General features: G+C 44.7%; 1 protein-coding gene across 1 annotated transcript in view; it reads right to left on the reverse strand.

Annotated features, from left to right (window-relative positions):
- Window positions 1-1,060: 1,060 nt before the first annotated feature.
- Window positions 1,061-13,722, reverse strand: part of LOC144133127 (uncharacterized) — a 122,328-nt gene continuing 109,666 nt past the window's right edge. Inside the window, exons 38-40 of the mRNA XM_077665988.1 lie at window positions 10,546-10,716; window positions 5,710-5,874; window positions 1,061-3,914 (exon numbers count right to left, since the gene is read on the reverse strand). Of these exons, the coding sequence (XP_077522114.1) occupies window positions 3,595-3,914; window positions 5,710-5,874; window positions 10,546-10,716 (656 nt within the window). The 3' untranslated portion in view covers window positions 1,061-3,594. The remainder of the gene's footprint in view (window positions 3,915-5,709; window positions 5,875-10,545; window positions 10,717-13,722) is intronic.

A 13,722-nucleotide genomic window follows, 5' to 3' on the forward strand; every position in this document is an offset into this window, starting at 1 on the left:
TCCTGCTGCGATGAAATTTGTCACAAGGGGTCCAAATAAGTTTACAACAACATATAAAAAAGTGAGGCAGGGTTTAACCGTGGTTATACCCAAAGGTCGAGCTGTAGCATTTTGGCAATGATCCGGGAAAAAATTTAGAGGTAGCCATCGCGTCGAGCACAGTCAGTTATATTTGGACATCAATTTTGGCCCAAATCGGCCTAGGTAAATCTGTCAAAGTCAATCGGTTGCTAAGCTGTGCTTCCCAAGGTTAATTCAAGGTCAAATCAGGCATGGAATGGTGAGTGACTTTTGCGCTGAGAAGAGCTACCGCTCTAAAAAGCGAGTAGTCTTCCTAAAGATACGAAACCCAATCGAAGTCTTCAGCCATCATTTGTTTCAGCAGGTGATATTACTAGTATTTTCAGCGTGCCTACTTAGTCGACGTTAATTACGTTAATTAACCGACTCTTTAGATATGGCTTTGAAGGCTCAGGTGTCAGTCTGAAAGTTGTCGAGCGCCGTGCGAGAGGTCAGACTCGGGTGTTGTCAACGGAGTAGCCTCAGCGAGGGCCTTATTTTGTCTGGACGCAAACTAAATCCCACGAAATAAAAATACTATAAACGCAAAAATAAAATAAATAATATAACTCACAATGCAAAACAAGACACCAGTAAATGTAATAGTTTCCCAAAAGGCATATGCATTGTGTTTTTAAATAATGGTGCTGCTGTATGCGCGTGACCATGACATAGCCGCTTAACCGCTTAGCACAAATTTTTCTTGCAGTCTGATGTCGTCACGCATTCATCGTGCCTCTGTGACATGACGCACCTTTTGTAGAGTAGGTAATTTTGCAAAGCTTGGAACTACTGAGATGAAACAGCCTGCGTAATAAATAGAGCAGATGATGTCATATAAATGCTGAGTCATTCAAACTCGGCAGAGAAATGAAGTTCGTTTTTAGTGAACGAAATATGTAGACGGCTTTGAGAAATCTTTTATTTTGTTTTATTCTTGGAAGATCTGATGGGCAGTTGGTTGTAACCATAACGAAATTGCAGCGGAGAGACTTGCAGTGGCAAGTCTAAACATAGGTCGTTTAGATCAATGCATTACTCTAAGGCCTTAATATCTTGCGAGTATTCAAACCGGCTTTAAACAATATTTATTAATTTTCAAAACCAGTACACACAGAGTTGTTTAGACCCATAGCCTTATGGGCTAGCAGCAGGTCCATATTGCTAAACAAGCACAATAATACTGGAAGACCTTATCATGACAGGTCAAAATCACAGCACACTTCAGTAATGAAAAAAAAAGTTGGACAGCTGAACTAAAAGACTACGGGGTATGGTCGATTAGATCACAACACAGTCAGCTCAGCTGCAAAACAAAATTTCTAAATCATATAACACAAACTTCATTCCTACATTTCCATGGAAATTAGCAGAACCTGTTTTAAAAAAGCCGAAAAACTATTTTTTTTTCATTTACTTCATTTGGGGCTTCATTCCACACATGGGCACCGTTATATTCTAGGAGTACCTGGCCGTACGTATTATGACAAGGAGGTAAGTTAAATAGATTGTTAGTTGCAGCTCTTGTTTGTTTCATTCGTGATCTAAATAAATTAAGGGGCATCGGGCTGTTAGATCTTAATATAGTATTTGCTATTTCAGCTATCTTCAATTTAACGCCATTGACACTAGTAGTATACGAAGCTGCTGAAAAAGTGGCCTACTGCGGCAGGTACTGTTTGAACAAGTTATTATACGAATGGCACGTTTTTGAAGGCAAGAAATGGTATCTAGATATCAAGTGGTGAGGCTTATTTTCCCACCGTTCCTTTTGTAAGCAAACTTCTGGCGCAGTGAAATTCATACCGAGGCACTTGGGTCTCTTACCGTGTCAAGTGTTTTGAAACAGCAAAACATTCATCTTGGTGACTGTCAAGTACCGCAGTGTTGTACGGTCTGTGTAGTCACATTGTTTATTTTAAACTCCCTGCAGCACATGAACAGCATGCAGCTAATCTCATATACAAGGGGTTCACAATAGGTGCGTGCTGTGAGTTCACAGCTTCACGACTTACATTGTACATACAGTTTCAGTGTCAAGATTTTGAATAAAACATGTGAACACGCTACAATAGGTTGGTTACGTTGCTGTAAAGAAGCATGCATGTGTAGCATCTAAAGGAAAAGAGCATATATATTTTGCTAGAATCCGGTGTGCAGAAAGTTTGATGGCATATTAATCTGCAGTGTGCCTCTTAAATTACGGCTTCACACATCAGTGCACTTTGATCTCGGAACCATATCCCTACTGCTCACGTGACTAGTAAATGTGCATATACTTAAATATTAGAATAAAAATTTGACATCTCGCCAACTGCATAACTGTATATGCAGTTCCGCCCGCGTTCACTGTACATGTTTATGCAGTAAATCATCTTGGTGGCCTTACTCCACACGCCAGCAGGACTCCATTTGGTCGTACTGCATCCTTACATCAAAACGTGTTGACATAAGATTTCACCTTCTGCACAGTACTGTTTCAAAACCCAGTTTGATCCACGGCTTCTAAAAAAGTATTCCAATGCTCTATCACTCCTTATTTCTTAAAAAAGAAGCGTGCTTAACGCTTTGTCGAAAAATTTTAGTACCATGCTCAAAAATGCTAAGCAGACCATGCAGGGTAGAAGAAAGCATTGCCGCGCGAGGGGACCAAACAGGTGGACTTGAATAAACACACTCGCCAGAACGAAGGCAAAGAAGGAGGGGATATAGCCTAAAATAAAACTATCAATTGAGCAATTCGCTAACTTGAATTTCATTTGACGGAACAAAAACACGAGTAGGGCACGACAAGGAAAAAATCAACGTTACAAAGCAAGGTACCGGCTACACTAGTATGGCAAACCTCCTAACTCACGCCAGCGTTCTTAATCCCATTTGCGAAATTCTAGGTAAAATGCATCACATGTCCCACATGTGTTTTCGGGAGGCCAGCAGATGGTGGCGCAGTGCAAGGGTCGTGCAGTTAGCAATGGGTGCCGCAATTTGTTTTCTATGTTTTTGAACAGCCCTGAGCTGTATATTTGAGTGACGAAAGAGGCGTGACCAACGGCTGACCTCGAAAGACCCTAAAAACACAAAACTAGCTACAGTCTAATGAAGAACTTTGCATATTTCACTCGCTCGCCTGTCCTCCTCGCACCAGAATGCATATTTTCCCCTGTCGAACTTAGCTCGCGCTGGAGCATTTGCAGCAAACCAGATGTCGCAACAGTTGGCCCAGGAAATAACACAAAAAATCGCCTCTTCCAGTTGGCGCCAGCATTGCAGCAACGTAGGTGCCGCCACCATAGGCGTATGCAGTACAAGTAGAGAACAAACACGCATCCACTCGGCAGCAGGAGAAGAGGTAAGAAAAGGATGGGCGAAGTGTCGTTACTTTTTTTTTTTTTCAGAGGTACATTAACCTCCAATGCTTTGGAGCACTCAGGACACCGCACTTATAAAAATGCATACTCCTTGGGGAGTCACGCAAATGGTGCAATCGAAGACCTCTATGATCTCCCTCTGAGCGGCGCTATGCACCGCTGTTGGTCAGGTTGGGTCGGAACGATGAGCCGCAGGCTCCGACGGAATCACCGTCAGAGTCACATTCCAGAACGCTTTAGGGCCGTGCGAGTTGTACGCGCTGCACATGTAAATGCCCGCATCCTTAAAGGCGACTTTTCGGATGACCAGCGTGTAGTCCGGCTGAAAACTGTAGCGCCCCCTTGGGCGCAGCAGTAGCATGGGGTGCCGGTACCAGCTCACTGAGGGGCGCGGGTAGCCCATAGCCAGGCATGGCAGGCGTGCTGTCTCGAACACTGTCACGGTCACCACCTTGTCTGAAGGCCTGATCGTGGCCGGTGCTGAGGCTAAAGGCGGCGGCGAGTCCACACAGCAGGCACAAGGGTGAAAAGAAGGGGCCGGAGCACAAAAAGAAGGCGAATGCTAGGTTAGTTCGCGGTGCAGATACCACAGTACTCAAGTCACTAGAGCCTGCAGTGCCAGCTGTTGTAAACAACACCCGCCCCTTCCAAGTCCGAGATTGCATGAAATGACGTCATCAAATTCTAGGCTTGTCCCACAGATGGGTTATGCAGGTCAGCAGATGGCGCCGCCGCAATTAGGTGGTGCAGCTAGCCATACGTGTTGCATTTCCTTTTTATGTTTTTTAACAGCCCTTGGCTGTATATTTGACTGACGGAAGTGGCCTAACAAACGGTTGACCTCTAAAATTCCTTAAAACAGGATAATAGTGACAAAAGTTTCAAAAAGAAAACATCGCTTTTTCTCCGCCTAACATCTTTGCAATTACCCGGTCTCTTTTGCCGTGTAAACTCCACTTCCCACTGCAGCATTTCAGCAACCCAGACGCTGTTTCTAGGGCCCTGTAAAATCATAAAAAGTTTTGCCTCTTCTAAGGGCTGCCAGCATGCCAGCAATGCGAAGATTCAGCAGAACGCAAGCGTACAGATAGAACACGGAGTCACAGCCGCCTTCATCGAGCCAAGATCGAGTTGTACAAATAAAGGCTGCAGCCATCCGAAATAAGTGCCACGTGAAGTTTCTTTATTAGGAAGTGCAAAGTGTTTAGGGCAACCTCTGAGGGGGAAAAGCACTGAATAAATGAAAATAAATATGCAAAGGCTAAGCTTTTACAAAAAACTATAGAAAATTGAGAGGATACTCCTAAGCCTTCTAGTAGAGCCTCATGATTGTCGCAACTCCATCCATTGGAGGACAATGACACTTACCATATACCTAAGATTAACACTGTCGTTCGCCACGTGCAGCAGTAGTTTCTTTTGCACTCTTGAGATGCAAAATGTTGTTGCAAAAGAAATGCGTCATCTTATGAACTAATTACCTGGTGCCTAGACTTCTGCTGAAGCAAATGTGCCTTTAATCTGCAGACAACAGGCCAAATGTCAGACAAGAGGGGTAAGAGGCAGCACAGTGACGAGTTTTCCCACACACCCTCAATGCACACATTTTGTCTCCCAAGCATGCAAGACGTTGTATTTTCTTCACAGTTCTTGTTGCTTGTGAGACAACAAGGATGGGCTCTTTGTAAAGTGCCTTTCTTTAACAGCATTACATTACCACAGATACAGAACGGCTAAAATACATATATACAGCTAGGTAAGACCTCTATCAGCCAACTACTAGCATCGGATACCACAGCTACAAAAGAGCTAAAACGCTTCTTTACAGCTAAACAGGGTCTCACCTAGAAGTGTACAAGGTGTTGAGGAAAACCTCTTGTAGTCGACAGATGGCGTTGCATCAGCCTAGTCTACACGAGGTCTTCAGGACTTTGGACGGCTATATAAAATCTTGGCTATACTTCTTTAGGACATCAAAACGCTTGTGTAGGTTACTTATAGATTTCTGCTAGCACTTTTTGTGTTTCGTGGATTTTTTATCCCAACAAACTTCTTAACTTTCACCTACTCACCTGAGCCTCTTAACGCCCCCTGCGGAGTTCCCCTTTCCTTGAGATCCCCTCTTATTCTACGAGACCATAACTTATCTGCTTTCTGCGATAAGTGCCCAGCCACGTATTGATCTTCATCTTCTTGATTAAATTTTTTTTTCTAGGTTGAAGAGAGCCTGCGCGACGTCAAATGTGTTAGAAAGTGCGAGGTAAGACTATAGCAGTCTTACCAGTTGAGACAGCCTGGGCGCAGGTGTAGGCACAGCCATTGTAGCAGCACTTTCGTAAGCCTGGACAATCGGCATCCACGCGGCAGAAGTTTCGACACTCGGCTTCCCCAGTGGCGACAGGTAGCGCCTTGGCTTCAGCTACAGGACAGTGGCCAGCTTTGTCCACTGTTCATCAAAGTAACATTTTGTTAATGACAGATTGTTCACTTCAAAGCACCATGAGACGCCACGACACAAAAGAGCCGCTGTGGCTGAAAACTCACAAAACTCTTTGCTCGTTCAGGTCGTAGCAATTTTTTTTCTCAGATGTATCGGTCACAAGAATTGTTGCAGTACGCTGTCATAAAATTAAACCAAGCTAACACCGTAAAGAAAAAAAAGAGAATATCAGCCAACATGCAGACGACATTGGCTGTGGTGGAAGTTAAAATGCATTGTAGCTACCAGAGCATCAAACCCCATTCTAATCACCACCTCCCCATAAGATTAACCCCGGTTACAAGTGGTAAGAACAAGCATCAAACGACGACGAGATTCATTGTGCTGCATGCTAAAATACATTATAATAGAGCAGTAAAGCGAAGGCTGCAGTGTTTTTTCCAAAAGTACATAGCCAGCTACTGCGAATAAATCACCAGAGTGCCACGCGATGCAACAGTTGCTGATGGGCAGCGCTTTGAACGCATGATTTATTTTGCGGGAAAGGTGCCGCAACCTTGCACTAAATTTACATCACGGTGGCTACAAATTTGAGGCGTTATGACCTCCATGTAAGCACCAACGGTGTCCTGCAGTGTTTACTGTTTTTCTCGTGCACACAAAGTTGGCATAGCCATGCGCAGCAGGAACGCGAAAGCTTGCACGTGAGGCTTGCACTAAGGGTGAGTTTAACATGGCTCAATGTATTCGTTTTCCTATGATTAATTCTCACAGATCACGTGTGGCATCGTTTCTTTGGTTCCAATGCAAGCGACTGGAACAAAAGCATAAAGCGAGATTATTATCTCGTAGATTGTTTTCAATGAAGAGCTTTAAATTCTTGTGCTCAGTTGGTTACTGCGCCAAGGCTGAAGTTCTGCACATGACTTGCCGCATTTATGACCACTCTACGAGATAATCCAGCGTTCTAGAATTTTTACCCTTTTTGGTGACTTAATTATTACTTCATATTTGCCTTCTACCATTGCCAATTCCTTCTAGATAGGTGAAAAAAGCTTGCTCCTAACAAGTTCTTCGAAAAACCAGTTGCTATAAAACTAGTTCTAGAAGCACACAAGAAGAATAGCTGGTTACTAGAATCTTGATTTGAGCTTGTTGGTCAAAATGCATAAGACTAAGAAGGAACGCGAATAGGCAAGGACGAACACAAGATAGCGCCAGTCCTGTTGTCTTGTGTTCGTCCTTGTCTATTCGCGCCGCTTCTTATTATCTGTTTACATCTGCTGAATATAACATTTGAACAAACAGAATAAAACATTTGGTATAACACACAGTGACGCGATCTCTAGGCAGCGCCTGTATAACGAGCGATCACATGTGTCGCTCTACTGCTTTGCTGTACCGCCTTAGCCAAAAGTAACCGAGCAGCCGCGCCGGCGACCGGGGCGGGCTTGCAGCCGAGCGGCGGCACTGCTATCTTCGGCGCTGGCCGCTGCTTCTTGGCTGCGAGTTAAACTGGCTGACGTAAGCCTGCGCCCTTAGTATCACAGCACTCCAAAGGCTTGAAATTGCTCACCGCACATTCTACGTGCTTACTTCTACCATCCAAGGAAGGAGGGCTAGAGTGCGGGCTTACGTCAGCCAGTTTACCCTCGCATCCGGGAAGCAGCGGCCAGCGCCGGCGACAGCAGCGCCGCCTCCCGGCTGAGCCCGCTCCCGCCGACATAGCGGCTGCTCGGTTACTTTTGTCAAAGACGGTACATACGTCTCAGGCAGCTTAGTTTTCGCGTTTACTGTTTTGTGGTCCCGTTTACAGTTCGTCTGAAGCATTAAATCAACTTTTTCGGCAACAGAGCGAGCTCCCACTGAGTGAACAAGCTATCGCAGAATTAAAGGGCGTGTTTTATCCGCCGCTAAAATGGTGCAACAACTAACATTCCCTAGCCTTCATTCAGAGCATATGCGCTGCCGCCGTTATGCACAACACAGAAGCTACTGCGCCAACACTCACAGGTAAGCTGCCACCAGGTGACTAAACCCCACTGAAAAAAAAAAAGGATTTTTATGTGGCAGGTACGGAGCTGTGCAGAATGCCGTCTTATTTATCGGCGCGGTACAACTAAAATGAGGGCACATCAGCATTCAGGGAAGGCGCAGACTCGATGGATGGATGGATGGATGGATGGATGGATGGATGGATGGATGGATGGATGGATGGATGGATGGATGGATGGATGGATACGGCTGAACCCTTTAAATCGGGCGGTGGCTCAAGCCGCCTAGCCATGACATGAAATTTTACTCTTCTCTTGATTTTAGCCACCAGTCAGATAACCTGCGCTTGGCTACTTCTACCCGCTTAAAATCTACGTTTCCTTCACTGACCTTAAACCCCAATTTCTTGGATAAATCAGCCTCGCTGCTTTCCACTGTAGGGTGAAGCCCTTTACAGAAAAGTATCAAGTGTTCAGCCGTTTCCTCCTCTTCTCCGCACGCAACGCACAACGTGTCTATCTCGTGGTACCTGACTCTATATGTCTTAGTCCGCAAAACTCCCGTCCTGGCCTCAAACAACTCGGAAAATATACGCGCGCGCCATCTGCTGGGCCAGAGCCGTGCTTGGCGAATGTAGGTTTCAGTGGGTGCCACAAAATGGTGCTACGACTGCAGACCAAGCACTGAGGAAATTTACTGGAAACGCATGATATTTGCTTAATTCCGACCATCTGTAATTTACATTCTCATTATTACTCATGCATGCCTCAGTATAGATCTCGAAGATACGTTTCTAAGAAACCCATGTATTCACTGGACGCGCCTTTACTCATGCTCAAACGTTGAACCATCGTGGCGGAGTGGAAGCATCCCCGTATTGGACGCCAATTGCCCTGGGTTTTGTATTCATAGAGTGTGCGTGCCCTCTGGTTGTTTTAGGAGTGTATTAATACCTGTGTTTTTTCCAATAAACTTTAGTTGTTAGTCAGCGCTTGTCCGTCTTCTTCTGTCTTCTCTGTGTCTGTCGTCGCTGCGCTGTTTTTACCACGGCTTAAAGATGCACCAACTAGCTCAGTTGTCGGTTCTTCTGCAGTTATGAATTCGTATGCCGAAATTCGCATCAACCGGGATCGTATCAACGAGTTGCTACTGTGCACTGGTAAACTTCATTTTTCATGGATTCACTAAGCGCACAACTTCCAGCTTGGGGTCTAACTTTTTATAACCTGCCCACACCCAGTACAGCTTACAAATTAATAAGGTAGTGATTATCAGACAGAAAAGAAATCGCCAAGAATTACAGAATAGATGTGGGCTAATGATATCCTTGCCGAAATTAAGAGGGAGAAACAGGCTTATGCCGGACATCAAACACCCATAACAGCTAGACAAAAGCAACATATTGGATTCCAAGAGAAGGAGGAGGAGGAAGAGGAAAGGCAGGGAGGCTGCGGCGATGGTTTAGTGACTCCAAGAGAAAGTGCTACAAAAAGTTAGGAGGAGATGTAAGGCACAAAACTTTCTGGGGTACTCTGGTGACGTCTCAAGCAGGGTACGATTAAGTGAATACCAATTAAGGAAGCCTGTGTTCAGCAGCAGACTGGGTGATGATCATTATGACCCTGTATACACATGCATTCGCGCATCACTCGCATTTTTGAAGAATTTCATGAGATTTTTTCTTACGCACATTATTTATCTTTTAAAAGAAAACTTGATTTTTGCTGCCAGCCCAGGTTAAACCCCCAGGATCCATTGCGTGCCTTATACACGTGCGTGCAGGAAAGCAGAAAGTGATTAAATTTTTACATCTGCCTTTACTAATGACAAGGTTTTGCTAGGCGTTGTTCTTATTTTTTAGAAAAGCTCTACTGATGCTTAATGTTTTGGCTCCTATTCTCAGTTCATAATATTGCCGCGAATATTTGCAGTGTGTGTTCGTTCTTCAAATCTGCCGCCACACCACTTTATCGCTTTGTTTGCGACGCAAGACGCGACTAGATTTATCTCGATTGATCGCAGCCAGGCAGAACTGATTCTACGTTGTTCGGGAATGTTCTAGTAACTTTGCACGCTTTATCTCGAAAGTTCGCTATCAGCTTTAAATTGAGCACTGCCGAGAGCGGCGGGCATTCTGTTCGACGACCGCCGATCACGCTTGTCGCTTTGCCGCCGCCGAGTGATTCAGTCCATTGTGGGCGCAAGGCAGCCCAATAAACAGTTTTCTTCTAGAAGACCTTTTGTCCGTCTTCATCGCTCCTTCGACTGCCGTCACCACTACGTGACAATATCCCTATCCTATCTCTAGCCCCGACACAGAACTGCGTTCGTACCAGATGCATGTCAGCTGTGATCGATCCTTGAAATGACATGCAACCCATATTCCAGAGTAGAACAATAAGCCCAATCATTAGTATAAGGCATCCGAGAATTTTGTCATACTATTACAGTAAATTACCCCCGTATACCTCTCTTGCCAGCATACAAAATCACATGAAATATTAGTGGCAGGTGGTAGTAGTATTCGATTAATGGCATACGGTAGCGGTATATGATGGTTGCGTATACAGTAGGGGTACATAGGAACAGGACATGGTAGCTTCATACAGTAATTTCATGAAATAGTGCAAGATAATAAAGCTGTTCTAAAACGAAACTCTCTCATCAAACCTCTGCACGTACTTGTTATTCCAGAGCAGAACGCCAAGCATTTTTGGCTCGTCTTGAAGCGGTTCTTATTGCCTCCATCACCGGCGTATGTGAATTCATAGCACTGCAGACTCTTTGCGTCGTAGAACCATCGCCGAATTCTTTTGTCTCCGGTGCCCGGGTCAGCCTTTAACTTGCATGCATCTGCAAAATTGGAGATTCATTGCTCTAGTTTTCATTTTAAATTGCGCCGTCTATGACACTTCTATCCATCACCTATGATTCTTAGTCGTCAGGCCAAGAGCAGGTGAATTAATAATAAATTAGCATATGCACCGAATAAAACTAAAACCGAATACCAAATTCTAATACCGCTGTTAAGAAGTAATATGAAAAGTGAATTTCAATGGCTTAAGTCTTTTGCGAGAAACTTCCTGTCGGTTTAATAATGCGAATGAACATTTGGTTTGCATGCGGAAAACAGCTTACATAATGTTCCATTCATAGACCATAATGTGTACTCAAAGCAGCATTTCCTCTTCTAAACAAGAGAAAGAAATACTTCAGACCTCAAATTGCTGACCAATCATTTGTGTGATATAAAGACAGCATTTCATCACCTATTGATTATCTGGCGTACCAAACTCAAAATTTGAGTTTCAGATACTCTAATGACGTAGGAAACACACGGCATGCAAAAATATTCAGCAGCATGTTCTTCGGCTGCGCGTCATGCGCGTTTTGCATATATAGAATATCCCGAATATTAAGAAATACTTGCCTTTTGATGAAAATTTATCAAAAGGATGCCACCTACGTGTTGCAAAACACTGGTATGCTATACTAATGGGCAGTGCCCCCCCCCCCCTCCTCCCACCCGGATATCCATCTACCTTCGTACTCAGGAATTTTCCGACCTCGGTCATTCACTGCTTAGAGATGATAACATGTGCACTATTCTACGTAAAAATGTTTCTAAAGCTATGTCTTACAAGATAAGCAGGAAGCGTAACGTTCGATGAAATATCGTGTGGTCAGGAATAAAGCATTAAAGCAAGGTGAAGATTGGACTACGGACCAAGTAAAAAACAAATAAGACTGCCGGAAAAGGGGCGGCTTATATAGCCTTCAGGATTCCTCATAACCTTTTTCCATAGATATGATGAAGTATGCCATGATTCCTGTTTCAATGTGTCCGGCGTCAACTGGATGATTAAGGACTCTAGATGTGTTCTTGTTACAGCGTTTCTTTTTGTTGCCACGATTGTTGCCTCAACCTAGCCCGGGTGGTCTTCACATGTTGGGCATTCGCATTCTTTCTTGCGGAGTTGTTCCCGACGTCACCTAGATGACCTTTGATGCGTCGCTGAAAGTTCCTGGTTTCCCCAATATCGACATAAGGGAAGTAATTCCGTTGGATTTGATAAACCATAGTTGGAAACTTGGCACGCGGCAGAGAGTCCTTTGCATTGACAAGTTGGGCTCGGAGCTTGTTTACTGGCACATGCGCAATGTGGACTCCCTGCTATCTGGTGATACGGGAAATGGTTTCGCTGACTTCAGGCACATAAGGAATCGGAGCACACTTCATCTTTTCTTTTTTTTCCGTTTTCTATCATTCTTCTCGCCAGTGCTCGAGTTTTCTTGTCACTTCGCGCAAGAAATTTTTGGTTTAGCCGTTTCGCTCGGGATTCCTGTTTAACAACTTTAGTTAGTTACCGAAGCTTGCCGGGTCAGAGCAGATATTCCTTGCTGGGTATATTAGTGACTCAACCACTGATTCCTTGTGAGCCAAATGATGAGCCGATTCAAAATCCAGATATCTTCCCGAGTGAGTTTGTTTTCGCAACACCCTAAAGCACACGTGTTGCACAGTACGCTTGACGAAGACGTCCAGAAATAAAATGTTCTCCTCCTCTTCTCATTTTAAATATGATAGAGTACTCCTCGGCATTCAGATGTTCAAGGAAGCTTTGTAGCTGCTGCTTGTTTACAATACAAAAACATTAAACAACGTCACCAACGTCAACAACAACGTCCACAACGTTTTCAGTAGCTTCCGTTGTCAGGTTGGCAGCCGTGTCTGAGAATGACGTTCCCAATGCGCTTCCAAAAATCTGCTTGTATACCTTACCGTTGTAAGTGAAATACGTGTTTGGCAAGGAGAACTAAATGGGTTCAGTGATCTCTCTGACGTCCTACGGTGTACGATCGGGAAGTGCAAATGCAACGACGTGACCCCAAGGTCACTGAACCTTCGTCCACCTGTGAACAACGCCTTCGACCGCAATGTCCTGACGAAGGCAGAGCCGCACCTTTTACAAGCCCGCAACGACGAATGCAAGTGCACCTAGAAGTGCCTGCGGCAGGATGCTTTCTCTGCGAAGCGGCAGCTGGAATTTTGCATGACGGATGTCTTTCCTGAGATCCAAGTCGTTGCCGAACAAGAGATGAGGCGGAAGCCAGTAAAGCACGAGGTTTCCCAGAAAAAGAAGCTATGCACATTGCTGGACGAAAGAGAAAAAAATGTCATAAAGAGCAACCTTTAAGTCTGAGATCCTGTCATTGTACCCCCTGAGTGCTGCCGAAGAAAAGGTGCTGAGCCGGGGCTTGAAATTCATTCATGGGAAGACACCGGATACATGGGAAATGATCTGCGCCGTGAAAAGAGCCGTTAGCCTTCTTGATCGAGACGTCCAAGATGATCTCTGACCAAACGGGCGTCAGTGTGCTTAAACTTCAAATTTCAAAAACTTTATTTCTTCCTTACGAAGAAAGAGGAAGCTGAGGCAAAAGGCCTGTAGCGCCTGACGAGACCTCAGCTTCCTGGCGGAGTCCACCTCGTCAGTACATTATTTCCGAAGCGGAGCGCAAGGCCCCCGAGTGAAAGCGAAAAACGAAGAACACACCATTCTACTGGGCTATAGTCCTTGAACGCTCCGCGTACCAATCAGAAATGACAGAGCTGATCGTGACCGCGACGACCTACTGTAAACTTGCCAAGAACTCGACTTCAAAAGCACAAGAAAGTCTTCAAAAAAATCCTCTCTGACGTATTCAGTGGTCTTCTGTCATCCTAAAAAAGGCTTCACTGCAGACTCCTTTGCACTAATTGATCGTCTGCCGCGTTATACACCTTGCCAAAGATTAATAAAAATGGAACACGGATAAGGCCAACTGTAGGTTTTACAATGTCGCCCATTTCGATTG

The sequence above is a fragment of the Amblyomma americanum genome, chromosome 5 (assembly GCF_052857255.1).
Source record: "Amblyomma americanum isolate KBUSLIRL-KWMA chromosome 5, ASM5285725v1, whole genome shotgun sequence".
Classification (NCBI taxonomy): domain Eukaryota; kingdom Metazoa; phylum Arthropoda; class Arachnida; order Ixodida; family Ixodidae; genus Amblyomma; species Amblyomma americanum.